General features: G+C 52.4%; 10 protein-coding genes and 2 non-coding genes across 12 annotated transcripts; 6 read left to right on the top strand and 6 right to left on the bottom strand.

The window, feature by feature from the left end:
* Positions 1 to 327: 327 nt before the first annotated feature.
* SMAC4_03913 (uncharacterized protein) lies at positions 328 to 1,560 on the top strand (the record flags this gene model as incomplete). The annotated part of the gene is made up of 1 exon (XM_003348019.1): positions 328 to 1,560. One exon carries the CDS (start codon positions 328 to 330, stop codon positions 1,558 to 1,560), a length of 1,233 nt encoding a protein of 410 aa, XP_003348067.1.
* Positions 1,561 to 1,934: 374 nt separating this feature from the next.
* Positions 1,935 to 4,439, bottom strand: SMAC4_03914 (uncharacterized protein). Its single transcript, XM_066090023.1, has 2 exons — positions 4,315 to 4,439; positions 1,935 to 4,257 (listed from the first exon to the last, which is right to left on the bottom strand). Exons 1-2 carry the CDS (start codon positions 4,350 to 4,352, stop codon positions 2,016 to 2,018), a joined length of 2,280 nt encoding a protein of 759 aa, XP_065946118.1. The 5' UTR covers positions 4,353 to 4,439; the 3' UTR covers positions 1,935 to 2,015.
* Positions 4,440 to 5,975: 1,536 nt separating this feature from the next.
* SMAC4_03915 (uncharacterized protein) lies at positions 5,976 to 7,400 on the bottom strand. Its single transcript, XM_003348021.3, has 3 exons — positions 6,932 to 7,400; positions 6,317 to 6,805; positions 5,976 to 6,228 (listed from the first exon to the last, which is right to left on the bottom strand). Exons 1-3 carry the CDS (start codon positions 7,061 to 7,063, stop codon positions 6,106 to 6,108), a joined length of 744 nt encoding a protein of 247 aa, XP_003348069.3. The 5' UTR covers positions 7,064 to 7,400; the 3' UTR covers positions 5,976 to 6,105.
* A 535-nt stretch (positions 7,401 to 7,935) lies between these two features.
* Positions 7,936 to 8,892, top strand: SMAC4_12728 (uncharacterized protein). Its single transcript, XM_024655594.2, has 2 exons — positions 7,936 to 8,404; positions 8,486 to 8,892. The coding sequence occupies exons 1-2, from the start codon at positions 8,136 to 8,138 to the stop codon at positions 8,685 to 8,687; spliced, it is 471 nt and encodes a 156-aa protein (XP_024511469.1). The 5' UTR covers positions 7,936 to 8,135; the 3' UTR covers positions 8,688 to 8,892.
* Positions 8,893 to 9,190: 298 nt separating this feature from the next.
* Positions 9,191 to 9,949, top strand: SMAC4_03916 (uncharacterized protein; the record flags this gene model as incomplete). The annotated part of the gene is made up of 1 exon (XM_003348022.1): positions 9,191 to 9,949. The coding sequence occupies one exon, from the start codon at positions 9,191 to 9,193 to the stop codon at positions 9,947 to 9,949; it is 759 nt and encodes a 252-aa protein (XP_003348070.1).
* Positions 9,950 to 10,065: 116 nt separating this feature from the next.
* On the bottom strand, positions 10,066 to 12,032 carry SMAC4_03917 (uncharacterized protein). Its single transcript, XM_003348023.2, has 3 exons — positions 11,227 to 12,032; positions 10,466 to 11,127; positions 10,066 to 10,380 (listed from the first exon to the last, which is right to left on the bottom strand). Exons 1-3 carry the CDS (start codon positions 11,415 to 11,417, stop codon positions 10,205 to 10,207), a joined length of 1,029 nt encoding a protein of 342 aa, XP_003348071.1. The 5' UTR covers positions 11,418 to 12,032; the 3' UTR covers positions 10,066 to 10,204.
* A 1,215-nt stretch (positions 12,033 to 13,247) lies between these two features.
* SMAC4_03918 (uncharacterized protein) lies at positions 13,248 to 15,686 on the top strand. The gene is made up of 2 exons (XM_003348024.3): positions 13,248 to 14,557; positions 14,615 to 15,686. The coding sequence occupies exons 1-2, from the start codon at positions 13,557 to 13,559 to the stop codon at positions 15,624 to 15,626; spliced, it is 2,013 nt and encodes a 670-aa protein (XP_003348072.2). The 5' UTR covers positions 13,248 to 13,556; the 3' UTR covers positions 15,627 to 15,686.
* Positions 15,687 to 15,718: 32 nt separating this feature from the next.
* Positions 15,719 to 17,370, bottom strand: SMAC4_03919 (uncharacterized protein; the record flags this gene model as incomplete). Its single annotated transcript, XM_003348025.2, has 2 exons — positions 15,719 to 16,702; positions 16,812 to 17,370. 2 exons carry the CDS (start codon positions 17,368 to 17,370, stop codon positions 15,750 to 15,752), a joined length of 1,512 nt encoding a protein of 503 aa, XP_003348073.1. The 3' UTR covers positions 15,719 to 15,749.
* Positions 17,371 to 18,222: 852 nt separating this feature from the next.
* On the bottom strand, positions 18,223 to 18,328 carry SMAC4_13251. Its single transcript has 2 exons — positions 18,291 to 18,328; positions 18,223 to 18,258 (listed from the first exon to the last, which is right to left on the bottom strand). It is a non-coding gene; the product is annotated as a tRNA-Met (tRNA).
* A 748-nt stretch (positions 18,329 to 19,076) lies between these two features.
* SMAC4_13250 lies at positions 19,077 to 19,165 on the top strand. The gene is given in 2 exon segments: positions 19,077 to 19,114; positions 19,130 to 19,165. It is a non-coding gene; the product is annotated as a tRNA-Tyr (tRNA).
* Positions 19,166 to 20,049: 884 nt separating this feature from the next.
* SMAC4_03920 (uncharacterized protein) lies at positions 20,050 to 24,140 on the bottom strand. The gene is made up of 4 exons (XM_003348026.2): positions 22,517 to 24,140; positions 21,685 to 22,416; positions 21,519 to 21,630; positions 20,050 to 21,451 (listed from the first exon to the last, which is right to left on the bottom strand). The coding sequence occupies exons 1-4, from the start codon at positions 23,315 to 23,317 to the stop codon at positions 20,703 to 20,705; spliced, it is 2,394 nt and encodes a 797-aa protein (XP_003348074.1). The 5' UTR covers positions 23,318 to 24,140; the 3' UTR covers positions 20,050 to 20,702.
* Positions 24,141 to 25,806: 1,666 nt separating this feature from the next.
* On the top strand, positions 25,807 to 27,494 carry SMAC4_03921 (uncharacterized protein). The gene has a single exon (XM_003348027.2). The coding sequence runs from the start codon at positions 26,301 to 26,303 to the stop codon at positions 27,474 to 27,476; it is 1,176 nt and encodes a 391-aa protein (XP_003348075.1). The 5' UTR covers positions 25,807 to 26,300; the 3' UTR covers positions 27,477 to 27,494.
* Positions 27,495 to 27,554: the final 60 nt, after the last annotated feature.

Genomic DNA, 27,554 nt, shown 5'->3' with positions numbered 1-27,554 from the left:
GGCAGCGAATAACCGCCGGCCCCCAGTCTCTTCACTGCCAACGATGCGGGTCGCGATGGATCAAGCTGGGCGCTGTTGCAAGGGTCTTTTCATCTGGGGGCTGGGGATGGGGTCACAAGAAGGTCAATATTCTTTTTTCTGTCTTCCTTCTCCCAGCCCTTCAGTTCCCTCTTGATCAATATCCTCATCATTATCTGTCTTGCCCCTCAAGCCCGATCCTGTCTCGACCACAGACACAGAGACAAATTCCTTTGTTCGCGAGACTCGACCGTCAAAGACAACGAACTCCGCTACGGGCTGCGCCTAACCGACCTACCCGCCTCCACCATGCCCATCTTCACAAACACCCCCGAGGCCAGGCTTGGCAGAAACGACTCCAAAAACCCATCAACAACATGTCGCGGAATCACGTCTTCGGGCCGGCCCTGCAGACGCCCCAACAGTCTCCCTCAAGGCGGAAAAGTAAAGGTCAGCGACCCGACCGATGAGCGCCTCTACTGCCACCAGCACAAAGACCAGGCTCGCCTGGCTGCCCATTCGGCTCCCGGGCCCGTCCGACCAACCCACGGCGCCATTGCCGAGGAGCGTTCTAGTCTCGACACCTTAGCTGAGCGTCTGGGCTTGATGAAGACCAATTCGGCCCAAGTACGGCCATCAGCGCAGTACCAAAGACCTCCACGACCGGCGCAGCAAAAGAAGAGCTCCTCGCTTTGGTGCTGCTGCTTCAGCATCCCCCTAGACCTCGAGCTCGAGGAACAAGCTCCGCCGCCGCGACCACAAGCCAAGCCCGTACAGCACCATGGATCCTCGCGGCCCTCCCACCTGGCGCCCAATGGCGTCTCTCCGCGACCGAGCTCGTCGAGCCAACGACCCCCAGCGGGCTCCAACGTTTCCCAGACGGCACAGTTCATGTCCCTGATCCCGCACTCCGCCTCCCCCGAGACAGCTTCCTTGTTGATGAAGGAACTCGCCAAGGGCTTCTCTGCTGGAGACGAGGCCGGCTACATCTACATCTTCTGGCTGACGCCCGAAAGCGACCCGGCGACACCGCCGCACGAGGCCGCCAAGGCCCTGCTCACCACCAACCCACGATCGCGATCGACCTCCCGCGGGCGGGCGGCCAGCGACGCTCTCGATCGTTACGCCACCTCATACGATGATGAGCCTCGCAGTCGCGGCAGGGGCGGTGCCGGCGGCGGCGCACAGAAGAAAAACAAGAAGATCCTGCTCAAGATCGGCCGCGCCAACAATGTGCAGCGCCGTCTGAACGAGTGGCAGCGCCAGTGCGGATACAACATTTCGTTGATTAGATATTACCCCTATGTTTCGTCGTCCAGCACCAGCGACGTGATGCGCAAGATGCCGCACAGCCACAAAGTCGAGAGGCTCATCCACATCGAGCTGCAGGGGCGCGGGCTGAGGGTTATGGACCGCGGCAAGTGCCCTTCGTGCGGGAAGGAGCATAAGGAGTGGTTTGAGGTGGATAACACGAGGGCGGCGGTGGCGGATATTGATGAGGTTGTGAGGAGATGGTCGGATTGGGATGAGACTCAGGCGTAAGAAGATGATGGACGGATGATGGGTGATGGTTGATTTTCCGACATTTTTATGCTTTTCTTGGATGAGCGACAAAGTTGGGTTGTGGGTATATGATTGGCATATAACATGACACGGCACGGCACGGCACGGCATGGCATTTGGCATTTGGCATTTGGCATTTGGCGTTAAGGATGGGTAGGAATTTTCGTTGGGTAGATTTCGGTTACGTTTCAACCATCATGTAGACGGGAAATTTTGCCTGTGTGTTCACATCTTCCTTTATCTGTTATTCCCTTCTTGTGATCAATGTCTTGTGTGTTCTACCTGGAAACATCCTTGAGCAACGCAAGTACAGTTTGAACCCATACTCTCCTTGTTCCTTCTTATCTTCACCAACAACCACTACACTGCAAATTCGCAGTCAAAAGAAACAAAAAAAGGGCATCTCTACCTTTATAAAACCAAGACCCATCACCTTATACTCTCTGAATCCGCCCAAAGTCCTGACGTCCACTAATCTTCCTCAGTTCCGCACCATAACTAGTACTTTCACTCTCCTCAGCCGAAGAGGTCGCAGTCGAGTCATCACCAGAAACCTGGGATGAGTACGGGACCGACACCGTAGACAGCGTTGTTGGGGATGGCGTCGTCAATGTAGTTTCTGATCCCGTAACAGCGGCAGTTGAACTAGCCCCTTCTTCAGGGATCCCCGACGACGTCTGACTGGCGAAGGAAGTCGTTTCTGACGAGGTTTCAAAAGTAGGTACGAGAAGAGTAAAGCTATAACTACTGTCGTATGATGTGGAGAGTGTTGGGATCGAGTCTGAGGAGTCTTGACTAGTAAATGGTGAGACTGAAGTAAACGAGGGCGCAGGAACACCCGTTAACCACGTAGAGGTAACAGTAGCTATGAGTGTCTCGGTGACTGAGGACGACGGTAGAGGTGTTGTAGTAGGAGTTGACGTGTCACTAGCTGAAAGAAAAGTGGCGGATGAAGCTTGTGTGCTGTCATCAGTGGACCAGTAAGATGTGCTACTACCAGGGAGGCTAGTCGAAGGAATCCCTTTGCTCGATGAAGGGAAATCGCTGGTCGGTGACAATGGGGTTGAGCTGATGGACATTGAGACTTCTGTAGACTCTGAAGTCCCGGGCGTCGTGGTTGACTCGGTCACAGAATCTGTTGATTGTGTAGTGGTCGAAGGTACTGGGACTGGATTGGAAATTGGGGAGGTCGTGGTAGACTCTGAACTCCCAGATATTGCTGAAGACTCAGTTACAGACTCTGGCGACTGTGTGCTGGTCGAATATTCAGTTGTCGACATCTCACTCGTAACGTCCGCTGACGTTACACTACCAGCAATTGAAGATGAAGAAGTCGCTTCATAGCTGGTAGTGGGCTGGTAAGATACCTCGCTTTCGTTGTAGCTCGCCGGGGCACCCTCAACAACCGACGGGGCAGCAGAGTTGGTAGTAGTGAAAAGCGCATCTGCTGCGCTTGTGTCAAAATCCGGAATACCTGCAGAGGTGACACCAGGCATAACAGTGACAGTGACATGGCCTGTGGATGTGAGGACCACCACCGATCTTGTGTCAATCTCCGGGATACTTGCAGAAGGAATGCTGCTGGGCGTGATGGTGACAATAACATGGCCCGTGGAAGTCATGACCACGACCGACGTAGAATCAGAAAAGCCTGTCTCATTGTCGGTAACGGTAGTTGCCAGTTCATTCGGGATGTCCACGGTTGCGGTGACTACTTGTGTCACTGTCACGGTCGTCTCAAATGTGCCGACACTGGGTTTACCAGTTGCTGTGCTCCCGGTGAATATGGTCCCGATGACTGTGGTCCCAGGTACTATGGACCCATCTACCACTATGGTCGTTGTGCTTGCGGTGCTGGTAAGGTGGATGGTGCGGGTGGTGCCCGGTGTAGCGTCAACATCGTCTCTCGTGTAGGTAGAAGCCGAGCTGATCGAGCCATATCCTCGTGACGAAGATGATGATATCACGCTGCTGTCACTGCTGGTCCCCAAAGAGGGTGTCGCTTCCGAAGATGAGTCTGAGGTAGATGGTGTCTCAGAAGAAGAACTGAAAAGACTAGTTGGAATGGGAAGACGAGTGCTCAAGGTCGAAGTTTCGGTCAAGGATAAACTATTACTGGAAGATTCCGTGGAGCTGCTTGCGGTTGGCACAGCCGTTGAGCCTGTTCCGGGAATATCCCCAGATGAAGTCGATGTACCGGCATATGTGGTTGAGTTACCAAACAACGGGGAGCCCGTTTGTGTCGTTGAGTCGCCGGGCGGGAAGGCGGTGCCGCTGCTAGATGAACCATAAGGGGACGAGGAGGAGAGTGGAAGGGCGGTAGAAGTGTACGCAGTTGATGTAGAACTGGACGTGGCGTTAGAGCTGGGTTGGCTGGGGCTTGTGGTAGTTGATGATCCTGTCGGTGTGCTGCTACTTTGGGAGGAGCTGGCAGAATCGGATGACAATCCGGGGATGCTGCTCAAGGAGCTCGGGCAGCCAGAGTAAACGGTGACAGTTGATGGGAAAATTGGTGTGCCTCCTGTATCCGCGGAGATTGTGATAGTTGTGTAGGTATAGTCCACCAAGGTGACAGGAACCGTTATGGTGTGGGTTGTCGTGCACGTTTCTCCGTTATTCTGGCCATACCCTTGGCGCCGCCCAAGACTGTTAGGCATGCCATTGACGGCAGTGAAGCTTCTCTCAATGTTAATTTCTAATCTCTCAGTTCTTTGACGCTGGAATAGCACGTACCTTATGCCCAGTAAGGCAAGATGAACAAATGCAAGCATCGTGGCTACAGTTCACCCTGGGGGCTAGGAGAGAAGGAATAACAGTCCAAGAGTGGAAGTACATAAGGAGGCCGTGCTGACGGAAGGTGAATGCTCTCATGATAGTTTAAGCTTTATATATCTATCCTTAAACCCTTCCGCATGCCCATCCCGATCCACGACAACACTCCCAAATATCCTTTGTCAGGTAGCTCGCTCCTGTCTTTCTGCAGCATTGTGCTGTCGATCAACTCGATCAGCATACGGCTGCCGGCATCAAAAGGACAGCATGAGTCCCCGGCCATAGGCCTTCGCCCCGGCCGCAGGACATGCAATGACGGGGAGACAACATATCTTGAGGGAAACAGATGCGGCTTTCCGAGCCTGTCATTTGGTTTGTGATGCTTTGGGTAGCAGGAACCCTTTGGTTGTACCGGTTAACAATGGTTTTTTGGTTTTTTTTTGGCTTTTAGTCGCTATGTTGGTGCCATCGTTACCGCAAAGATGTTTACTCACCAATACACGGGCCCTTATCCAGGGTATACCGCGTGGCCAAGCACAGCAGGGGAATGTCCGAACCCCAGCATCAAATGGAAGTCATCTTGACAAAAATTCCCGATTTGTAGTTTGTGTGCATGAGGAGGTCTAGCGCAAAGTCGCCTAATTGCCAGTGACCCATTGAGCAATAGCGGGATTGTGTGATTGTATGTGACTCCGGATGAGCACCCGCTTCGTCCCGTCGGATGCGAAGAGGAGGGAGGATAGTTGGGCTCTGGATTGTACCATGTGGGGGTGTGTTGTCTGGTGAAATATTGGCATCGTGTCTCATCTCCATCCAGAAAACCTCAGGCCAGTGCTACCGTGCTCGGATGCCATGATACGTTATGATATAGGACGAAGTTGTCTCATACGCACGAGGTGTTGCTGTCCTGTTCCTGAATCACAGACGTGGCACTTGTGAACATAATTCAACCGAGGATACTACCTATCAGTGAGTAGTCAATGGAAGAGAACAGAAAAGTAAATGGGATGAGGCTGTCTCGGTCATTCGGAGCTATAAAGTTGGGAGTTCATCCCTGGTCAGTCAGTATAGCTTCTGGTTCCTGCAGCTCATGCTACGTAGCTTGCCGTTGTGCAGGTAGCGCAAGCCTGCAGTCCCGATCAAATGCGTTGCGGAGCGGGAAGGCAACCAGCCAGGCCTCTCCGTGACGTCCGTCCTGGGAGTTAGCCCGGGGTGCATTCTGTCAAAGAGATCTTGCATACTGGGGCGTTCGCCACAATGGGAGTGTGCATTTTGACATGTCAGGGGGTCGGTGACATATAAAAGGGATGAGCAAGAGCCGATAGAAGTTCGTGAAACGGAAAATTGGAGTAGCAAACACCGGAAACTTCCAGCTATTTGCTATCGTACCCGTGTAAGCTCTTTCTAGCCCGTGGGCACGCTTGTCATTCCTGTTGCTCAGGTCTTCTCAAGAGGTTGGTGCGTGGCTGTAGGACACAGACAAGACAGAGTTCTGGAAGTTCGGGACCGTACTCGAAAGGGGCGCTGAAACATGATAGTCATACCCAAGTGGGGGTAGGTAGGTGTTGAAGATAAGCAGTGACGGGGAACAAAGACGGGGGCGAAGGGAAAAAGAAAAATGAAGGAAAAAGACATTGTATTCATGAGTCGCTGGTAAACGAGTAGTAAACATCCTGAAATTTGTCGACACGCAAGGAAGAAAATAGCGGCGACAAATCCGTCAAGCCGACAAGGTCACGACCACGACCACAATCATAGCAGAGCCTTGAGGGCTGCAAAGGCGTCCTCACGACTACCCTGGAATCGCCCCTCAACCGTCTTCCAGTTGATCACCTTCCAGATATTCTCAACATACGCGGCCTTTCCGTTCAGGTACTGCAAAAAGAGGGGTAAACTGTGTCAGTCATGGTGGGACGGGTCACGGAACAAGGACAAGAACAAAAAACAAAAACAACCGACTAACCTGAAGGTAGTACGCATGCTCCCACATGTCCACCCCGAAAACGGGCACCTCACCGCTGCCCACGACGGGATCCTGATCCTTGGTGGTGACGATGCGCAGCCTGCTGCTGTTCTCGGAAGTAGACTCCTTGACGAGCCAGCCCCAGCCACTACCCTGGATGCCCAAGAGCGCAGCAGAGAAGGCCTTTTTGAAGCCGTCAAAGCTGCCGAATGTCTTTTCAATCTCGGCCACCAGCAAAGGGGCCGCCTCCGAGTGGTTGGTCTCTGGTGTATCGGCGGGGGCCAGGTTCTTCCAGAAGAGCGAGTGGTTGATGTGGCCGCCGCCGTTGAACTTGATAGCGGGCTGCTGGGCGATCTGGGCGGGGATGTCGTTGGAGGTGATGGCGGCGACGTGGGCTTGCAGGGCGTTGTTGAGGTTGGTCACGTAGGTCTGGTGGTGCTTGCTGTGGTGAAGCTCCATGATCTGGGCCGAGATGTAGGGCTCCAGAGCCTAGATAGGGATGCTGGTGTTAGACATCATCATGGTGTTCTTGTTCTTCCTTACTCGTCATCTCCATGCCGCATTGGTCGCAGGACAGACACCATTTCATACGACAAGGCATCCTCAATGGCTTACATTGTAGGCATACGGCAGCTGTGGCAGCGTATAAGTCGCGAGGCCAGACATGGTGGTTGCGTTTCCTGTCATGGATTGAAGAGGAGCTTGTGAGGCAAGAAGGTTTTGCCAGATATTTCCTAGATTGACCATCTTGACCGACTCTTTGTTAACCACGCGCCTGCCTTTTGAGTTCGTCTGATCCTACGAGATGGAAGTTGCGATGACGAATGACAGTAATTGAGTGTCACGATGTGCGGCCGTCAAGGTGCTCACCAAATAACGTCGACAATTGGATGATGAGTGGAAGTTGAGGAGTGGAGTGGACTCGGTTGTTGATTCCACTTGTCGCGTTTCCAATGCCTTCTGTGATTGGTCAATCTAAACAACTTGCCAAGCGATAAGTGGGACTGAATGATCTCCTGCCGTCCTGCGCGGTTGAACGTCCCTGACGTCTTGGCTCCATCAAGGTACAGGTACCTGCCACGCCTGCCGTTACAGAGGGCGTTGCAGCGGTCACAACAGTTCCAGATTCGCGCGCAAACGTGCTCAATTGACCGCGGATCTTGTGTCCGCCGGCCGCAAAACCTTCTCGTTCAAAGACGTCAACGGGCCGTTGCAACCTGTCTACAACTGGCAGAGCAAAGTGAAAGCGGTAGTTTGAGCTTGTTTCCGTCATCCAAGTCTCACATCTTCCTTTCATCCCGAGTATTGAGAAGGTTTCCAGATGGGACGAACTGGTATCCACGAGCCTTCCTAGACGCCTATCGGCCTCTGGACCCATTGCCGCACGTCACACGTGGTATGCTTGACCCTGTGAGTGAACGTCTCGCAACGTCCTCTTGCAGGCATATCTCAACTGTTATGCGGACTTGAATGAGCAAGATGTTGCAAGGGCTGGTCGTCGTTGGTGATGGTTGGTTCGGAAACAATGGTTGTGGTGGAGAGAACCTTGATGGCCTTCCTAAGGGGTTGAGCTTTGATGATTGATATATATATCCATCAAGGTCCTCAACTCTAAGAATAATAGAAGACGTATCAATACACCAATATCAGGTCGATCACTGAACCTGAAGAGCACCAGAATCCCAATATATTCGTCAAGACCAAGATAAACCGATTCAAAGATCACTCATTTCCCCGTCCAGACCAACTCAGGAGCCCAAAAAAACTAAGGGGCAACCACCTCAACCACCTCCTACCTTCCTTCATACTCTCACCCAGAATGTGTGGCCCCGAAACCCCATCCTCAACACCTCGAATCGGCGCCCGAGTCGACTTCTTTTCCTTATCTTCCAGAGACCGTCACCTCCTAGGCAACCTCCTCTTTCTCAACCCATCGAACCATAACAGCCAACAAGCCACCCACTTTTCGTTTATCAGTCCATCAACGACCCCGGTGCTGTCCGAGAGAGGTCCAGTAAGAGGAGATGCCTCAGACTCGTCCGACTCTTCGGATTCCGAGCTCGATGATCGTGTGATTGTTTCTATACAGTAAGTTCTCTTTTGTGCGTCCTCCAACAATGAGGAAGGCAAAGGAAACGGAGGGTTCGTGTTTGCTAATGTAGAGATCAGTCAAACCGGCGACATGACCAAGTCCGTTCATGAATGCGGGCTGCTGAAGCAGTTCACGCTGGACGAGAGCAGCTGTCAGATGTGCGCTTTGAAAGAGAACCTGTCCATCAGTGTCGGGCAAGACGGCATCATTGGGAGGAGGGTGTCGATGATGAGGGGTGGGGTGGTGCTTGGTGATGGGATTGTTGGGTATAATTGCTGATTTAAGGGATTTATGAGCATGGATTTCTGGGATTTGGAAGGCGTTTTGGGATGAGATCTTGGTTTACCTGGGGAGCATTATTTTGTTGGGGGTTTCATGGCGGGGGAGTTAACTGGTTGAGGCCATCATACCTTTTGATGCATTTGTTCGGCGTCGCTCAAAGATGTTTCCAGGTAGAACACAAGACATTGATCACAAGTAAATGGAGATGTGAACACACACACTGCCAAGCACGGTGCTAAACATTTAAAACGGTAACGGCTGTAAGCCGGCCCGAGACGGAGCGTTTGGGACCACAGCCCCGCAAAGGTCCGATGTCACCTCCGGTCGGGTCCTGACGCCCGTCCCCCACACCTCCGAAACAAACAACCCAACAACGCACTGCACTGCACCACGTCATTGAAACCCAAACAACATAACAGCCGCAACATTTTGAAGCTAAAATCAATTTCACCGCATCATCAAGAACTTGTGATCAAATCACACCTAATTCATAAACCACAATGGCCGAAAACAGCAACACCTTCACTATTGCCGGGGACATCCCGCCAGCGTCCGCAACAACAACAACAACCACCCAAGCCGCAGAAACCCAGACTGAAGAAACAACGACTTCAAGCGATTCCAATTCTCCAGCAACAGCACCAGCAGAAGAAGAAGAAGAAAAAGAAGAAACCCTCCCATTCACCACCCCCTCCCCCTCCCTCTCCACCTCGGTCCTCCTCCCCCTCACGCCCTCCACCTCCTCCGCCCCTGCTCTCGCCCACGTCCAACACGTCTGGGACACCATCCGGCCCAACTCGGCCATTTACAACCTTTTGCTCTCGGACATCATCCTCGTAGCCGCTGTGTCGCAACCCACCGGCCGCATCCTTGCCCACTTGACGCTCCAACCAGTCCACCTCAACAGCAAGCGCATCCTGCACGGCGCCGTCAGCGGGGCGCTATGCGACTGGGCGGGCGGGATGGCTATCGCTGCCGATATTGCTGGGGACAGCGGTGCGGTGGATAAGGACGGGAAGAAGATCTTGTCGACGGGGGTGAGCACCGATATGCATTTGAGTTATTGCTCTACGGCTAGGGAGGGGGATACGCTCGAGGTGGAAGCGTGGGTTTCTAGACGTGGGAAGAAATTGGGTTTTACGGGTTTTGAGATTAGGAAGAGGGTTGAGGGTGGGGGGTGGGAAAGGGGGGAAAGGGGGGAGGTGGTGGTTGTGGGGAGTCATACTAAGTATCTACCCTTTGGGCAGAAGAGGGAGTAGGAGCTTGGAGGGTGGTAGTTGGCTGCGGAAGGCGAGGAAGCTTGGGTTTGACATAAAGCGGGCCGGAGTCTCGTGTGCAAGAAAGGAAGGGAGTGAGTGGCTGGAGGAGAGGTGATGTTTGTTTGTGTGGTGATTTACGTCTACTTCAAGATGACATGGTAGGCTTTCATGTTATCCGTTTCTCGGATTTTGGTGTTCGGCAGTTACAAGCCGCATTTGTTATTCTTCTACGTTTCATTACCTTCCAATGGCCCCTCAAAGTACAGCAGTAGCATTGGGAGGAGAAGCGACAAGACCGGGATGCTTAAGCGGGGCGGAGCTCAGAAAAAAGCTGTACTTCCCCGTTTTCTTGCACGCCTCGCTGAGGGCGTCGAGGTCCCACAGCTCGCCAATGGACATGCCGAACATAGTGAGGAAGTATCGGTGGAGGACTTGCCAATCGTTCATTTGTCAGTACAAGCACCCCAAGTCAGGAACAAAGAAAAGAAGAACAAAAAAGAGACTTCATAAACTCACCAAGATCCAGTCCCGTCTCCTTCGAGTACTCGATTGCCTCAAAAGCAGCCCCATCTCCCGCTACCGCCGCAAACCTCTTATTCCACACCCACCTCGCCGTCCTCTCGCTGCCCTCCACGCCCGCCATCTTCGACTCGGCCATCTTGGCAAAATCCTCCGCCGTCGGCTTCTCCATAACGCCCGTCATCCCCGTCCGCACCAGCAGCACATCACCCGCTTTGAACTCCACGCCAAAGTGTTTCGCCGCCTCCTCCAGATCGTCCACAGTGATCTTGTACCCGTCAAACGAATGGAAGCTCCGCTCTCCCCTGACCTCCTCAGCGTAACGCTTCCAATCGATCAACACGCCTCGAGCGACCAGGCCTCCCCGTTCATGCCAGCGGTCGATGGTCGGCAGCACCTCGTTTTCGCTTTGGGCACTGCTGGAAGTAGTGGTGCTTAGTTTCTCAACGGTAGGCACAAACCCATTATACGTCTCGCCCGAGTGCGAATGCGTGACGTGGCACAGCGAGTCCCACTGCGAGGAGTACTGCGTGTTGAAAGTGAGCGAGTCGTCGAAACCGAGCAGGCCCTTCATGCCCATCTCGGAGCCGATGACGAGAGGAGTGTGCACGGGAGGTTGGCGGTGTCCTAGGGGGAATTTGATGGCGTTTAGGGCCCAGCTTTTTCGTTTTTTAAGTGGTTTGTGTTAGTAAGATAGGCAAGATTTGCAATTAGAAGACAAGCGAACAAGAGGCGCAAGAAGGTAAGGTAAGACGAACTTGAGAGAAACCGAAATGCCATGTTCAACTTCAGCGGCTGCGGCCTTGACGGTCTCGGGGGTGATGAAGTTGAGAGTGCCGTAGACGTCCTTGACGCCGTTTTTGTCGAAGAGACCCCAGGCGCAACCTTGAGGTTGACCTTTGACCTTGGGGAGGTCGTCGAAGTCCGGGTAAAGGGTTTTGGCGTCCATGGTGATGATGATGATTATGATGACGAGGTGGGGTTGGTGAGATGGGAACTGGTACGAGAACGAGCTTCAGAAGTTCAAGGGCAACTTTGAGATAAAGTTTAGGAAGAGATGACGGGACTCGGGAGAGGTGCTTGTGTCCACGTTGTTGTAAGAGCACCGTATTTAACCAAAGACCAGGTGTCGTTGGTCGTGGACATGGGTCAAGGACGGAGTAAGCACAAGTGGAGAACCCCCCGTCCGGACTCCGGAGTTCATAAATGACATGACTATTTGCGGGGGAGGTCACTTACACGCTATGCAATCTAATACTGGTTTGCTTGTTAGCGCGAGACCTCTGGTCATTCTTCCTAGGTAGGCGTTTACATAGCTAATCGATCCGTTTCGCCCCATGTCAAAAGCGTAATTTTATATTGCATATACCCTCTTGACTCTCATCAATACCTTTTCAAACTGTACTTAGCCATTAAATACTGTCCTTGTAAGGTTTAGGAGACTTTGGGATAGATCTTGTCCCGTATGATAGGTGTAGCGAGCTAACAAACAACCAGCATTGTATTGTAGACATGGGTGGTTGAATGCAATACCAGGGGACTATCCTCGATCATGTTCATACAGTATCTCCTACACACCGCGGGTCGGGCATATTCAAGACCCCGATGCTTTCAGTATGATATTATAGTTGCTTGGAGGTGGTAACACAAATAATATGTAGCAGACTTTTGGTGATACTTCCACATCGAGAAAAAGGGAGGTGACGGTGCTTAGGTTGCATGTAACCTTTAACGACGAAGGGAAAAGGAGATATTATCCGTCTTGGCGGCAGCAATAGCACTGTATCACCTGCACTCAACACTAAGATACGCCAATGCATGATCTGTGATCGAACGAGCAAGGACGTCATTGTTTTCTTTTTTCTGTCCTGTTCTAGACGCTGGTGCAGAGCCGCCTCCAGTCAGGACCTTTTCCGATCTCATAATGCATGGCAGGATCTTGGGGGCTAATTCAGCTTTGTGGAAGAAGGTGCGAGGAGGTGAAGGTCGCCGACCAAAAAACATAAACTTGAGGAGGGACCGACCGAGTACGATCACTAACATGAATGGAAAGTGGCAAGCGGGATGTCGTGTCCCCCACCAGTTCGTGAGTCCAGGAATCTGTCAAACCTGCTGAGGAGGTGTGGTAGCAGCTCCCAAGCCCATGTGCATCGAGTCTCGAACTCGGTTGGCAAGGTACCGAATAAGAAGGCGGCGGCAAAGGTTTAGCGAGCGGCAGATGTCTTTGGCTGTTGAATCCGATGTCAACTTTTTAGTTCTGGCCACCATCACCTAGGCCCGGCCGCTCCCGCACCTTGTTCGTTTGGTATCTCTATTCTGAGGTAGAGCGGTAAGGAACTGTAAACGTCCATTCACCGGTAAAGAACATCGTCGTCTCTTTTCGACGCAGGTACCTCCATTTCTCCATGTCTCCTTCTCCCAAATCTGGGGCTATATCAAAGTGATCGACAAGTGCTCCACAGCAAGAACCCTGTGAGAATTTCGAACTTGTCCACACCGCTCGCTCTCGCTTTCTTAGTTTGTGAACATTGGGACCTTTCACATATTCAAAACTAATCAGCTTGTTTTCCGCGATGATAGTGGTTTCACCACATATTTGGTTCTTTGGGGGGATTGAGTAAATGCGGTACCCTGGCGTAGCATGGCTTCACCAGCTTCTTGAGAGGGATGTCTTGGCTTCGTTGTGGAGAAGGTGGTTTCACACCAAAAAGAGCAGTGGATCCGAATACGAAACGGGAAGTTCGCTTTCGCTTTCAAGGAACGACCCCCTATTCTCCAGACGGAGTGAAACATCGGGGTGTAAAAGTTGTTGTTTTTGACGGGCGGGGATATGGTTCCTCTTCCGGTTCACGGTCCGTGTTCGTTCGGTTATTCATCTGGTCGTCTCCATGATTCGGTGTAGTACCTAGGACGGCAGATGTATAGATATATAGGTGGGAGTGCCGGAGTGATCAACTTGACTTTACAAATGATCCATTGCTCTTAGCTCTTCTACAGCTACATAATATAATAACTTGATCATTATCTTCACCTTGTACCTAATTCGTATTCAGATCATTCCAATCCTTCCAATACTTCCCACAATACCATGACGGCAGACTCAACAAACGGTGTCAAAGACAACATCCCCAATGGCGCCTCTGACGGCACCAACGGTCACTCCCAACTCCCAACCGAGGAAGACATGAGACTTCTCCAGCTTCAACAGAGATATGCCGAAGAAGCTGCCAAGCGCATCCGGGCGGACGGCCCTGCCCAATTCCTCGACCTCACAGATGCCGACACAGACCGCTTCAAGGCTATCGCCGAGGATCCCTGGGCCGACCACGCCGCCCTCAATGCCAAACAGACAGTCAAGGACGGAGCCACCTATAAGTTTCTCGTCCTCGGTGGTGGGTACGGTGGTCTTCTGTATGCCGTCCGCCTCATGCAGGCTGGGTTGATCAAAGGGCCCGATGATGTGAGATTAGTCGATGCCGCCGGCGGTTTCGGCGGAACTTGGTACTGGAACAGGTATCCGGGCCTGCACTGCGATGTTGAGAGTTACATCTACATGCCACTTCTCGAGGAGACAGGGTACATGCCCAAGCAGAAGTACTCGCCCGGGTCCGAGTTACGCGAGCACGCTGAGCGGATTGCCACCCAGTTCGAGCTGCACGACAAGGCCTTGTTCCGCTCGAACGCAAAGGCAGCGACATGGGATGAGGAAGAGAAACTCTGGACTGTCCAGATCACCGAGGGACGCGGACCAAACGAGCCAAGCAGAGAATTGACGCTCAAGTGCCAGTATCTGATGGTTGCTTCGGGAGTGCTCAACGTCCCTCATGTGCCCAAGATTCCTGGGCTTGAAGGATTCGGTGGTGAGATGTTCCACACAGCTCGTTGGGATTATTCTGCCACTGGAGGATCCTATGAGAGCCCAGACATGGAGAAGTTGAAGGACAAGAGGGTGGGAATTATCGGAACTGGTGCGACCTCCATCCAGATCATTCCGCAGCTAGCCAAGTGGGCAAAGGAGCTTTATGTGTTCCAACGCACACCGTCGGCCGTGCATCCCCGTGATCAGAAGGCAACAGATCCTGAAGAATGGTGAGTGACTCCTTTTATGATCCATTGAGAAGATAAGCAACGGCTGACACCCAGCAGGAAAACCAAGATTGCATCCAAGAAGGGCTGGCAGGTGGAGCGCGCGCTCAACTTTGCCGCCCACATGAGCCTTGCCACCAAAGAGGGAGAAGAGAACCTGGTAAACGACGGCTGGACAAGGATCCCAGCATACTCTGCCCTGATCGGCTCTCCTGGGTTTGGTCTTATCGAGCCTACTCCTGAGGCGATTGGCGCGAACGTGGCACGCCTGTACAAGATGGATACTCCCACGGCCGAAACTGCTCGTGCCCGCGTCGATCAGATCGTCAAGGATCCAGAGACTGCAAACAAGCTGAAGGCCTGGTACCCTTCTTGGTGCAAGCGGCCCACCTTCAGTGACATGTACCTCCAAGCCTTCAACGAGCCCAACGTCCATCTTATTGACACAAATGGCCAAGGTATCGAAGCGGCGACAAAGGACGGCCTCATTTTTGCCGGAAAGGAAGACCCGTTGGACGTTCTTGTCCTCAGTACTGGTTATCGGTCACCAGCCTTTGGCAACGGTAACCCGGCGGCCAAGACCGGTATTTCAGTTATTGGTCGTGGAGGCCTGTCGATGGACGAGAAGTGGAAGAACATCGGCTCAGCGACGCTTCACGGAGTTGCCACTAGCGGGTTCCCCAACCTGTTCTTTGCTTTTGGCCCGCAAACTGCTGCCACAGCCAACTTCATCACGATGTTGGAAGTGGGCATCCAGCACACTGCACACATTTTGGCCAAGGCAGAAGAGAAGGTGGGTGCCGGCTCGCGAGCTATTGTTGAAGTCACGAAAGAGGAGGAAGAGGCTTGGACAATGCAAGTCATGATGCGCGCCCCGTATTTTGCGTCCATCATGGGCTGTACTCCTGGGTATCTGAACGGGGAGGGGCAATCTGCAAGACAGGACCCGAAGGACATGATGAAAGCGAGCAGATCGTCAGGGTGGAGTGAAGGAATGTTGTCGTATGTCGAGGTGTTGGAGGAGTACCGCAGGGAAGGGTCTTTGAAGGGTGTTGAGATCACTGCCGCATAAGGAGTTTGCAGTTGCCGGTTGAGTTTGTACATTAGCAAGGGTAGATCATGATCTTGTGATTTCCCGAAGACGGACCGTAATGACATGAAGGAAAATAAAATTCCTTGTCTGATCACCTGACCCTCAGAGCGTCCTTTCCGTCAAGGCAGGTGCTTCTTTCTCCCGGTCCTCGACGTAGTGTTTGGCTGAAACCTTGCCGTTCCTTCCTTCCGCGCGGGATGTTACAACGTCATACACCAATTGCCTCTCTACAACATATGAGGAAAACTGCCTCGCGCCCACCCGCTTCTCAAACAGTTCATCCAATTGCTCCAAGCTTCTCCCCTTTGTCTCGAGCACAAACACCCACGTCCAAACGGCCAAGATCAGGTTGCTCCCACCCCAGATATAACCATGCTTTGGGCCCCAGTTCAACTTATCCGAGTTGATGAAGTAGGGCGAAAAGAACGACACCATCCAGCCAAAGAAGGCGTTGATTCCAGCCCCAGTTCCCACTGTCTGCGACCGCAATCTTTGCGATGGAATCTCGGCTGCCAGGGCAATCAGCACGCCAGCTTGTCCGAGGCCTGCCACCCAGCCGTACACGATTGACAGCGCAACAAGTCCCTTTGCAGCCCCGGCACCATTATCTGTCGAAGTGCGACTGCCCGAAACGGTGTATATGATGGCCATTCCGAGCCACATGGCAGCCGACCCAACGGAACAATAAATAATCAGCTGCCGACGACCGAACATACGCATAGCCGGAAACGACAAAATATTTCCTGCCAAGGCGACGACCAGAGATATCATGACCCAGTGGAATGGCTTTCCGACCTTAGCCATCAAAAACAGGTATACCGAAAACCCCGCCATAAACGTGATTCCGGTGCAAGTTCCGCCGATGATGCACCCATAACTGAGCAGTGTCCTTCGCAGGTCCGTACCACGGAACATGTCCTTCAGACGAACGCCAGCATGAAGCTCCTGCTCCATCTCATACGCGCTCCTGATATCCTCGACTTCAGCTCGGAGCAGCCCTTCGTCCTTAATGCCCCTTAATCGTCGAATGGCATTGATGGCATATTCGTCCTCGCCTCTCATCACATAAAACCTCGGCGTGTCCGGCAAGAAAAAACAGGAAACCCGTCAGGAGTGACGGCACAATGTACATCACTCCCAGCGGTATCCTCCATGACGCATAACCTTCCCTCACATTCGTGTAGTTGTCCACCAAGATCCCAAACAGCGCCCCCAGCGAAGTCTGCAAGATCGTCATCCCGAGTATTGGCCCCCTCAGCAAACTCGGCGCCGACTCGCTCACAAACATGACGTTATACGGCACCAGAAACCCATTCGACATGCCCAGCAACAAGCGACCCGCATATAATCCCCCGAGATTCTCGACCCCAATCATTATCGACACAGACAGAAAGGCGAGGGCGCAACCAATCCATAACCCTAACCGACGCGAGATCATCGAGCCCAGGAAATAGATGGCAACAACGGAGACGAAACTCCCGATATTGAGGAGAGATTGGATCAGGCGCTGGACTTCGGTGCTGATGTTATAGTCGATGGGCGAGTGCGAATCGACATGACCGTAGATCTCGAGGAAGCCACGCATGGACTGGAAACCAGCGATGGCAGCGGAGTCGTAGCCATACTGGAAGTAGGAGAGGGTGATGACGAATGAGATGGCTATGATGCGCTTCTCGGCCCAGAAACAGCTATCGTGAGCGGTTGTAGTGGTTTTGGCGAACATTCTGCAGCAGGTCCGTGTCTCTTCAGCGTTAATGAAGTCGTGTTGACGAAAAGAGGAATCAGATGCGAACCAGGAGGACAAGGTGGATTTATTAACATCCATCCTCCTTCAGCCAGCCGGCTCTCGTTGCTGATGTAGCATCTCTAGCGACACCGGTCATCGATCTGCTGGATATATTGCATGTTACCGAGTCCGAGATCCTGACATGCCGGCGAGCCGCTTTCCCCTCAGATGCACGGGTCCAGTTACCGCCCGGAATTCGACAATAGCCGGCTGGGTTTTATAGTATCCGGACGGTATGCTCAAATTGCACTTTCGGTTTGAGTCAACGAGCCGTCGAAACTCTAAAGTTTCGAGGACTTGTGTAACCGACATATTGTTGCTTGATAACAACGCGCGTCAAGCAGGAGAGTGCTTTGGCGGCGAGGCATGGTTGACTGCATTCACACAAGCGAGGCAATAGATCCGATGGATGATTCGGAATTTTGATGGTGTTGGGATTCATTTCCTGACCTCGGGACGTCATGAAAATCGGAAAGTATCTAGTCAGGCCTCGATAGTGCCACGGCGAAGAGTTCCGTTTCGTTGCTATGACGACGAACTGAGGCCCACAAAAGGGGTCATTTTTTGCACCAACATGGCCAATTTGGCGGCTTGTGTGCAGTAGCGAAACATTCTCGAAACATTGCTGAATGCGCGCCGTGTTCCGAACCGACAGAGTGGTAGGGAAAAAAACCGAAGAAAAAAAAATCGACTGCGATGCCATTCAAAAATTGAGGTGGGAAGAAAAGGACGTGACAGACCCGGCAATCGCGACGGATGGAAATCGGGGAAAAAAATCAGCAAAAGAAATGGGACCTGGGAGGCTCGAACTCCCGACCTCAGGATTACTCTGATTTTTTAACCAGATCATATGGGGATATGAGACCTGCGCGCTAGCCAACTGCGCCAAGGTCCCTTATTGGTTGTGAGCTTGCGCTCAGATTCTATTATTATGAAACCGCCACACCACGCTCGTTGGAAGGGGGTTTTGTTTGCAGAACAACTTTGTCTAACGGTCTACAAATATGAGCACCTACGGGAAGATGCTGACATATCTTCTACCTACCACAACTTCTCACTTAAGTTTGAGAGCTCTAATTGGAAATTGGAAATATAAGAGAATCTCGTAAGGTACACGTGAAGGTAGCTAAAAATACCTCCAATTATATTTGAACTGCATTTGTTCTCGTACAAAGTTGCCATAGAGGCTGCTGTATGGCATTTTCTGTACTCTGTACGCAAAAAAAACCACCCATTTGGCAGAATTTCGTACAGATTTCAAAGTTGCAACCCTCCCATAATAGCCTCACACAGCCTTATCTAAGTTAGGGTTTTGTATGAACAGAAAATTGTATAAATTTTCCAACTTCGTATGGAAGCTTCAAAATGTATATATGGTCGAAATTTGAGTACAGATGCAGTATGAGAGTGGTGCAGAAGGGTATACGCATCGTACAGAAAAAAAACTGTACAATACGTATAAAGTTGTACGGCGGTCAGCTCTGTAACAACTTCGTACGACAACAAAGGCAATCTTGGTCTCGAATCCAATTGAATTCAAAAGCTCTCACTTCTCAGCTGGAGTTGTGCACCGCTCCCATAACTCACATCCAGAGCCCGGAACTATAAGCTCTATCTCCGACCGACCTCTCCAACAAACAAAACCCCTTGTGGTGTAGTTGGCTATCACGTTCGGCTGTAATTGACTAGATTGTATACCGAAAGGTCACCGGCTCGATTCCGGTCGAGGGGAACTTCTTTTTTTTTGTCTTTTTGTCCTTGTTCCCCTTTTTTGCGTGGTTTTCTCTTCTTTCCTTCTATCCTCCAGGGTCCACAGTCCAGTAGCCCCCTATCAAGATCCACTGACTGACTATGCAAGATCCAGATCTGTGATCCACCACACGACGGGAGATTTACTTTTGGGACATGGGGTATCCTGACTTTATCTTTTTCCCTGGTTCCGTTGTCCATGTTCAGAATCCATGAGTGAATGGAAGCATGTGTAGAGCGAAAATATAGCCGCTCTAGTGTCAACTTCTTCAAGCCATCACCGGTAAGCATCGCCTGCGTCTCGTCAGGCGTTAGAAAAGTATGAACAAGATGGCCAGTCTGCTTGATTCTACCTATGCAAACAACATACCAGCATCTTTCACACCTCCAGTCGTCTTTGTCGGCTGCCAGTCCAGGCCCACAGAGATTCCCTCGGACATAGCCACTGACTGCGTGACATTCCAATGGCGAAGAGCCAAACTGCAGATTTGCTCAATGCCCCTTTATGAAGACTAACTCCCGTCGGTGTTTTGCAGCCGCAGACAATGTATCTAAAGACGACCGGCATCAACAAACATTTCAAGAGATCAGAAAGCACGCCCTATGACCTTAAAGACAAATGTTAAAGATATGCTGAGCTTCGCAACCTCCTCTTGCATGAATTTCTTCTTGAGGCCCCGTTTCCCCAGACCCCGGATTCTGCTGATCCGGTTCAGGTTCCTGCATGTGATAAAATTCTCATCGATGTCATGGGCAATTCGATTTCATGATTGTCGCGCATTTCCATCGAATTTCTTCTTCCAGTACCCGCAAGTGCCAAAAAGGGTTGTCGCCATTGGCTATTCAGGATAAAAGTCTTGGAGAGTCTAGATCTTTTGAGGCTTTGAGCTAGTTTGATGGTAGTATCCACATCATCTGTCCGGTCCGGGTACGGTTCCCTTGCTCTTCCTCTTCATTGCCCCAGGGACCAGGGGCTTTGTGCCAGCGGATATTCTTGGTCAGTCACAAAGAATCGCTGGGATTGATTGGTAGGTACTGAGGAGTTGGAGGGAGTTGGAAATATCTAATATATCTTGTATTGAACCCGTGGTCCGCGTGTTATCACATACGGTTTGTTGTTAATGTTGACTTCTCCTCGGTGCTCCACGCTTCCCAAAAACCTGGCCAAACGAGATAAAACCCATATACGAAAGGCGGGCATGTAACGACGCAAGTAAGATAAAGGCATAAATATCAATCTTCTAGCCTAATAATGTAAGGGGTAGCTTCTTAATCCCTCAAAAACCGCCACGCCCAGCTTGGTATAAGAAGAATAGCCACTCGGCGTCTTCTATCAACACACACAGTGATAATCATAAAGTCATTGAAGCGCTCCGCTACAGCCTGCGAAGGATTCCAGTTAAAATTTTATGTATCCCACCAACCACCAAAAATAAAACGTATCCTCATCCGCTCATCCACCGGCAAGTAAGAAAGAAGCAGTGGTATTAATACTTAAAAGAGCGATACCCCATAGCGCTCTAAACGGGCGCCCCTCCACTGCCACTCGCGTCAGGATTTCGGGCCCCTGTGAGTATCGCCAGCTCAACGTTTTCCATAGGATTTGATGCCATGGCCTGCGACGCATCCGGGTTTTGAGCTGTTGATGTGCCTGGCGAGTTCCTGTTGGCTCCGGAGTGATGGTTGCCTTCAGTGATTGTCGAGTCCAGCCCAGTCGCTTGTCCAACTAATGGAACCTGCGAAGGGGTTCCATGAACGATGCTGGATTCTGTCGCTCGCAGTGCCTCGTAAAACTGAAGGCCCTGAGGCGTAAAGGGCTGGCCAGGTACAAAGTGGAAAGGGTTCGTGATAAGGTGCTGCTGTGGCTGTATCGCCGGTGGTGGTGGTGGCAGCAACTGTTCTGTGGATGCCACGCCCTGAATAGGAAACGCAGTCCCGCCCATAACAGCATGATGATTGTGAAGCATTGGCTGCGTGTCTATGACCATCTCACTCCCATCTTCCAAGCCATCGTCATCATCTACCGCATCAGGCTCGCCATCGTCAATGAACGCTGCTGCTGCGGCATGGTGACCAGGTGGAGTGACCTGCATAGGATTGACTGCTGCTCCTGGGAAGACAGGGCCGGCACGGTTCGGTACTCCGTCGATTGGTCTCGCACCACGGGTGGGCTCCGTCAGATTATGCTCGCTGTTAAGGTAGCGTCGAAGATTGGTCACACCCTGACCCGAAAAGACGCAGAAGACAGCTCTCTGATGCTCGGTGAACTCTGCAATTTTCGTTAGCCTTTGAATCACAACGTGCATCGCTTGGGGGTGGGGGGAATATCGGCATACCAGCTGGTGCCTCGCGGCAGAAACTCTCCAGATCCTCACGCAGGAACGCTTGGACACCCGTGACACTCAAGTGTGTGAGACGAGGGCATGCGTTCAATAGTCTCAGGACGCTCTGTCGAAGATATTAGTATCAGAACTGAGATGGATATGAAACAGATTTACTTACCCTTAACGTCAAGTTGGTGCAATAGCTCAGATGAACCCTCTCAAGGCTACTGTGGTGCATGCTGTTGTAACAGTCTCCGGGAACAAGATTGCCGTCAGCGTCCCTACGGGGTCGGCGTTGGTTCGCCCTAGCAAGAGCGTAGACGCTCTCGTCTGTGATGTTCGAGCATTTGACCAAGCCAATGCGCTTGAGCTTGGGTAGGGTAGCAAGTCTCACGACAGAATCATCTGTCAAATGAACACAGCAACCAAGATCAATGTATCGAATCCGGTTGCAGCATTGGACTAGGCGTTTGACAGCCTCATCTGTGATATTTCCGCAGTGGCCTAGATGGACATAGTGCAGATTCTTGCCCAGCCTGGCGATAGCGAACACAGCAGCATCAGTGATGTTACGGCACTTTGCAAGCACAAGGTTGCGCAGGCGAGGAGCCACATCAATGATCTTCTCAACGGCTCGGTCCGTTAGTCTAGAGCAAGACGTCAGGTCTAGGATTCGGAGTTGCTCGTAGGTCTTGTTAGCGGGTAGAGAAAGGAATGCGGAGTCATCGATCAAATCGCAACTCGCGAGGCGGAGTTCTCGAAGGGCTTTGCCTTTAGACATAAGCGCCGTAACTGGGTCGTTTCCAATCAGGCGACACTGGTGAAGATCGATCTCGAGGATGTTGGGACAATTCTCAGCAAATGCGATAACAGCCTCGTCAGTCACCTGAGTACACTCGTTGAGTTTCAACTGCATGGAAAGAGGACGTTAGCTTTTGCTTTCGTACCCAGATTCTTCACCACCAAAGGCAGAACTGCCCCATGAACGCGAAGTAGCAGAAAGAACCTACCCTCTTGATGAATCTGCAACTCTGCGCCAACTCCACCAGACTTGCAACTGAGACCTTAGTGCAGTTGGAGACATTCAGGCCTTGTAGTCTGCGGCACTTTTCGGCCACAGCGTAAATAGAAGTTTCCGTGATGTCTTCCATGCCAGAGATGTCGAGAGCCAGGAGGCCATGGTTGTTCTGGAGCAGCTTGAGGAGGCCAGCATCCGTGATGCGTTTGCAACCAGTCATGGTCAGTCGCTCGACACGACTGCACATCTCCAAAGACTCGACACTGCCATCGTTGAGTTCGGGAGCCAGCGCCGACAGGTTGAGTCGCCTAATGAAATGTCGGTAGGCAAAATACGGTCGTGGCGCACTGAGAGTTTGGCAGATGGTCGTGTGTCGTTCCCAGGACGAGCAAGCTGGACGGTGCCATAGGATCTCCACTGCATTCCGAGCCCATGACTTGCACGTCAACATTACATGGAGAATGTCTGAGGAGGTTGTGAGTTTGACGAAGATGGCGATGAGTAGTTCGTTGGGCAAGCGATTAATAGGTGCTATACGGCACTCTTCATCGGTGACTTGCATATCCTCAATGTTGGGAACACCAAGCGACGACTGGGAGTCGTTCGCGGCGAGATAGAAGTCGGATTCTTCATTATCGACGGGTGGAGGCGTGCTCGACGATGAGGTTGATTGCGAATCGTCTTGAGCCTGCTGTTGTGCGGACTCCGGGTTGGCTTCGGGAGCCGCGTCCCCTTGGACCATCGGTGCTCCCCGGTCGTCGGCGATTATGTCGAGAGACTCACGTAGCCTCATGATAACAGCTGTGCCAGTCTGGTGGCAAGCGAAGGGAGATGTCAAAGGGTTGAAGGACTTGTCAGAAGGGAGCGCGACAAGAAACAAGGCGATGTAATGAGGGATGATTAAGTTGGCGCGAGGATCGGTTGATTGCTCGTCGGGGGTGGGCGAAAGTTCTAGGGGGCCAGGGGCCGCAGGTCAATCAAACGCCAGGTCAAGGGAGCCTCAGCTTATTGAGGGGCGGACGGAGGAAGGCTAGGAGTGACGAGATGGCCCTCAGGGAGACGGGAGGGAAAGTCGGGGCGGCGTGAGCGGAGGTGAGGTGGACGATTCGCGTCCAAGTTGGTCAAGAAGCCGCCGAGATGGGGTGCCGATGGGTTGGTAGCACCGATGCCTCCTTTCCTAAAGGCGTGCTATTTATTGTATACAACTAGATACAAAAAATGGAAATCGTTGTTGGGGGAAAGGACGAAGTATTGTCGATGATGGCGATTTGCGTTGCAAGGTGAATGGGGCCGCTTGCTTGAAAGGATGGCCGGCTGTGCAAGTCAAGGCCCGGGGTTTATTGTTGGTAGGGGGAAACAGCGGCACTGGCGTAGCTGCACTGACTGTGCAGGGCATTCACTTTGGATGGAAAAGGGAAAGGGCGAAACCTGGCTGGCAGAAGGCGAGACAGGGCAACAGGAGTGGGGAAAAGCTGCAGCGTCAGTGAGCGACAAGCAGGCAGTATCCATTCCCCGGTCACGCTCTCGGGTCACTGCCGTTCTCATAACGGTCGGGCGTAAAACTCCAGCTCGTCCTGATGTTCGTATTCTTCCTGGAAGGTTGGATCATATTCTTTCTTTGAATTTCTAATACGTGTGATGGCTAGCCCGGTTTGATGGCCAGTTGGTAGGCAAGAATGGCGGGCCGCTATACCTTGGATATCGCCGAGCCAGGCGCCATGCAGGTTACGCCATTGTAGCAGTTCCTACCTATTCAGGGGATGGGCAGTGGAGGTCCCGATATACGCCAGTCCTGTCGCTATCTAGCCTCGCTACCTATGGTAGCGTGGTGTATAGACGCAGCGGGCTGTCTGTCGGCGGCTGTACAGTCGTTGCCCTGTCCCCTCTTTGCATTCACGTTTCTTGAGCTTCCGTGCATGTCTCCTGCTCCCATAGAACTACTTGTTACTATTCCACAGATCACCGTTTCCATGCTATTGGCTTGGGAAGAGACATGACAGTTTGGAAGCAGGCAAACATCAGTAGCCGTGATCATTGCGCACCGACACATCGAGACATACGGGAGGACTCCAAACTCCAGAGTCCCGCAGGTCTGGACTTGACAAAGTCCGGTGACTGTCCTGCAGCCTCATGACATAGATTGTGTGTAGGCCCCTCTTATTGATGCAACAACACAGATCTCGAGAGCCATCAGCTGGTGCAACTCTGTGACATCAAACCATCACAATATCTTTGGTCAGGCGCGGGCAATTCGGATATTGTCAGCAAAGACAAGCCAATTTCCTCCTCTGATCATCACAGGGCGATGGCTATACGGTGGCCAGCAAGGTTCAGGTAGCGATTGATTGTCCGTCCCATCCGAGACCCAGCAATTTTCGGTCTGAAAGCTTGGAGTTTGGACGCTGTTTGTCAATATCGGAAAACCGGGCTCGGGATGGTGGCACTTCTAGGTATGTACCTACACTATCTCAAGAAGGTCGTTTGGAGTCGAGAGTGTGTCAACTGCCATTTCAAGATCTTCATTCAGACTTCAAAACGCAAGGACGACGATGAGCCCAATATCAGAATCCTTCCAAAAGCCCAAGCTGCACATTGAGGTTGTATCGAGGTCGAGCGGGAACGAGACGAACCCAGGTGCGCAACGGTTATTCGCCCATGACGCTCTGCATGGCGCTTAGAGCACGACGGTGGCTGGCCAGTGGAAGCTCAATAAATGATGTGCGAATCTCGACCCTCATGCCGATGCTTTGGACCTTGCGTTCAGTTGGAGAGGCCTGCGCTTTGTTCGCATATCTCTACATAACCCCGCGGAGGACCCTGGTTTTATCACATCAACTCGTCCCGCCTTAGCTGCCCCTGTCCGGGCTGTATCACTCTTGGAGGGGTGACCTCGTGTTACCATACACGTGTATATATGGCTTCTGTGATCGGCAAAGACTGAATATATGTGCAAAAGAAGGGAAGGGGAGAGGATATTATAAAACGGATAGGCATACCTCTCGGTAGGCTGCTAGGAGGTAGCAATCCGCTTGATGGAGACGGAAAAGGATTGTTTGCGGGTTCGGCAACCACGAGCAAAAGCGCGGGCAAAGAGCATGGGAGCGGAGGCTTGCTCCTTGCCTTTGATCACCACCCATAATCGTCTGGGCTAGAAACGCCACCGGCGACCCAGTGAGCCCAGACGAGTATGGCTTTGCGTCCGAACTCTCTCTTCCCTGCTATGTGCATATATAGGAATAATCTGGCAACCATAGGTACCCGTATCTTGATCAACATCGATGACTACCAGCATGCATATGCCCAAGGGATCTACCCGTTGCACGCAACCCACTAGTACCTATTCCAGCTTTCAGTCTGTCCGACAGGAAGGCCATCGGTAACCTCACTTTTGACGATGCCCAGAGGTCACATTCGTTATCGTCCTGCGTACTATCTATCTGTCTTATCGTACTTAACAGCTGGTAACAGTTTCTGAACCGTTTTCACCAGTAACTCAAGGCAACTTGGTGGTTTGCTGTTAAGCTTCTGAACTCGAATTGAGTGCCCACCGCTAGCGCTGCGGAGCTCGGCTACCAAAGCCATGATGTCAATCTCGTCTTCTGGTTACGGGGCTACCTAGCTAGTATCACCGAACTCAAAGTTTCTAGACCCAGCACAATTGCAAAGATCGTGCGCGAAGCTTGGCCATGAGGTGACCAGTCAACTTATTCAACTGATCATCTAATCGCACATACAGAACAGCCCCGAAGCTGCGATAGTCCACCACGTCCACGACAATGCTTCGCCAGTCAACCTTCAAGCAGCTGCCCCGGTCCCTTGGATCGGCAGCCAAAGCCGCAACGCGAACACCAGGCGGAGGAGCTTCGCGCCGAACCTTCCTCAGCCCTCCGCGCAGCCAGCCCAACGAGCACCTCAACCGCCTCGACGTCAACAAGCTCTCGGAGCAACAAATCAAGTATGCCCGCAACCGCCGCGCCTTCCTATGGACGGGGCTCTTCTGCAGCGTCAGCTCCATGATCTACGCCGGCTACCTCATCAAGCTCGAGCTCCAGAATCCTATCCAAGCTGACTCCTCCTTGCCCTCGACCGACCCTCTGGCCGGTACCAACGCCGCCGAGCGCAAAGTAGTCGTGCGCGACGAAGAGGGCCACGAGCTCGTCCCGACCGGCAACAGCACCGTCCCGACCTTCCCGCGCACGCTCTCGCTCGGTAGCTTTGAGGGAGCCATTGCCCCCGGCGGGGCCTCGGGCTTGGCCATGACCATCACCGGCGCCGACAAGACCGAGTACACCCTCGTGGGCTTCGGCCTGCGCACCGTCACCTTTGTCGGCATCCAGGTCTACGTAGTGGGTTACTACGTGGCTACCGCTGACGTGGCCTCGCTGCAGTCGGCGCTGACCAAGAAGGTCAACCCGATCGCCACGACGCTCGTGCCGGGCGAACGCGACCAGCTGCGCAACGATCTGCTCGACCATACAAAGGGCGAAGAGCTCTGGGACGGCCTGTTGGCAGACGGAATCCCTGCGCGGTCCGTCTTCCGCGTGATCCCCGTGCGCGACACCGACTTCCACCACTTGAGGGATGGCTTTGTGCGCGCGATCCAGGCGAGGGCTGGCAAGGTTGGGGACGAGCAGTTTGGCGAGGCGATGAAGCACTTCAGGCAGATTTTCAACCGCGGAAAGGTTCCGGCCAAGAAGGAGCTTCTGTTGATCCGCGACGGAGAGGGTAAGTTGAGCGTTGTATATGACGATGGCGGCAACAAGAAGGAGGGAAGGCCGGCAGGGAGACAGCTGGTTGGAACTGTTGATGATGAGCGCGTCTCGCGTGCCCTGTGGTTGAACTACTTGGCTGGAAAGAAGGTTGCCAGCGAGCCTGCGAGGAAGAGCATTGTTGAAGGCATCATGGAGTTTGTAGAGAGGCCGGTTGGAACTGTTGCGGCTCAGGTGGTATAGACATTATAAGAGTAATATGAAAAACAGTTAGTTGAGGTGATTTGACACGATGCCGCTTGAGCAAAATGGGCCTTGATG

This window comes from Sordaria macrospora, chromosome 2, assembly GCF_033870435.1.
Source record: "Sordaria macrospora chromosome 2, complete sequence".
Taxonomy (NCBI): Eukaryota; Fungi; Ascomycota; class Sordariomycetes; order Sordariales; family Sordariaceae; genus Sordaria; species Sordaria macrospora.
Note: the sequence above shows the minus strand (reverse complement) of the source record. Positions and strands in the feature narration are given on the sequence as shown.

Excerpts from the sequence above, each read along its gene's own strand:
- SMAC4_03914 (XM_066090023.1), bottom strand. The coding sequence starts at position 4,352 with ATGCTTGCATTTGTTCATCTTGCCTTACTGGGCATAAG. Across the intron at positions 4,258-4,314 it reads CTTGCCTTACTGGGCATAAG|CTTCACTGCCGTCAATGGCA; the intron begins GTACGTGCTATT and ends CATTGAGAGAAG.
- SMAC4_03915 (XM_003348021.3), bottom strand. The coding sequence starts at position 7,063 with ATGGTCAATCTAGGAAATATCTGGCAAAACCTTCTTGCCTCACAAGCT. Across the intron at positions 6,806-6,931 it reads AGCTGCCGTATGCCTACAAT|GCTCTGGAGCCCTACATCTC; the intron begins GTAAGCCATTGA and ends ATCCCTATCTAG. Across the intron at positions 6,229-6,316 it reads AGCATGCGTACTACCTTCAG|TACCTGAACGGAAAGGCCGC; the intron begins GTTAGTCGGTTG and ends CTCTTTTTGCAG.
- SMAC4_12728 (XM_024655594.2), top strand. The coding sequence starts at position 8,136 with ATGTGTGGCCCCGAAACCCCATCCTCAACACCTCGAATCGGCGCCCGA. Across the intron at positions 8,405-8,485 it reads CGTGTGATTGTTTCTATACA|TCAAACCGGCGACATGACCA; the intron begins GTAAGTTCTCTT and ends TGTAGAGATCAG.
- SMAC4_03917 (XM_003348023.2), bottom strand. The coding sequence starts at position 11,417 with ATGGACGCCAAAACCCTTTACCCGGACTTCGACGACCTCCCCAAGGTC. Across the intron at positions 11,128-11,226 it reads GGCATTTCGGTTTCTCTCAA|CTGGGCCCTAAACGCCATCA; the intron begins GTTCGTCTTACC and ends AAAACGAAAAAG. Across the intron at positions 10,381-10,465 it reads GGAGACGGGACTGGATCTTG|TCCTCCACCGATACTTCCTC; the intron begins GTGAGTTTATGA and ends ACGATTGGCAAG.
- SMAC4_03918 (XM_003348024.3), top strand. The coding sequence starts at position 13,557 with ATGACGGCAGACTCAACAAACGGTGTCAAAGACAACATCCCCAATGGC. Across the intron at positions 14,558-14,614 it reads GCAACAGATCCTGAAGAATG|GAAAACCAAGATTGCATCCA; the intron begins GTGAGTGACTCC and ends GACACCCAGCAG.
- SMAC4_03920 (XM_003348026.2), bottom strand. The coding sequence starts at position 23,317 with ATGAGGCTACGTGAGTCTCTCGACATAATCGCCGACGACCGGGGAGCA. Across the intron at positions 22,417-22,516 it reads GTTGCAGATTCATCAAGAGG|TTGAAACTCAACGAGTGTAC; the intron begins GTAGGTTCTTTC and ends CTTTCCATGCAG. Across the intron at positions 21,452-21,518 it reads CTGCCGCGAGGCACCAGCTG|AGTTCACCGAGCATCAGAGA; the intron begins GTATGCCGATAT and ends CGAAAATTGCAG.
- SMAC4_03921 (XM_003348027.2), top strand. The coding sequence starts at position 26,301 with ATGCTTCGCCAGTCAACCTTCAAGCAGCTGCCCCGGTCCCTTGGATCG.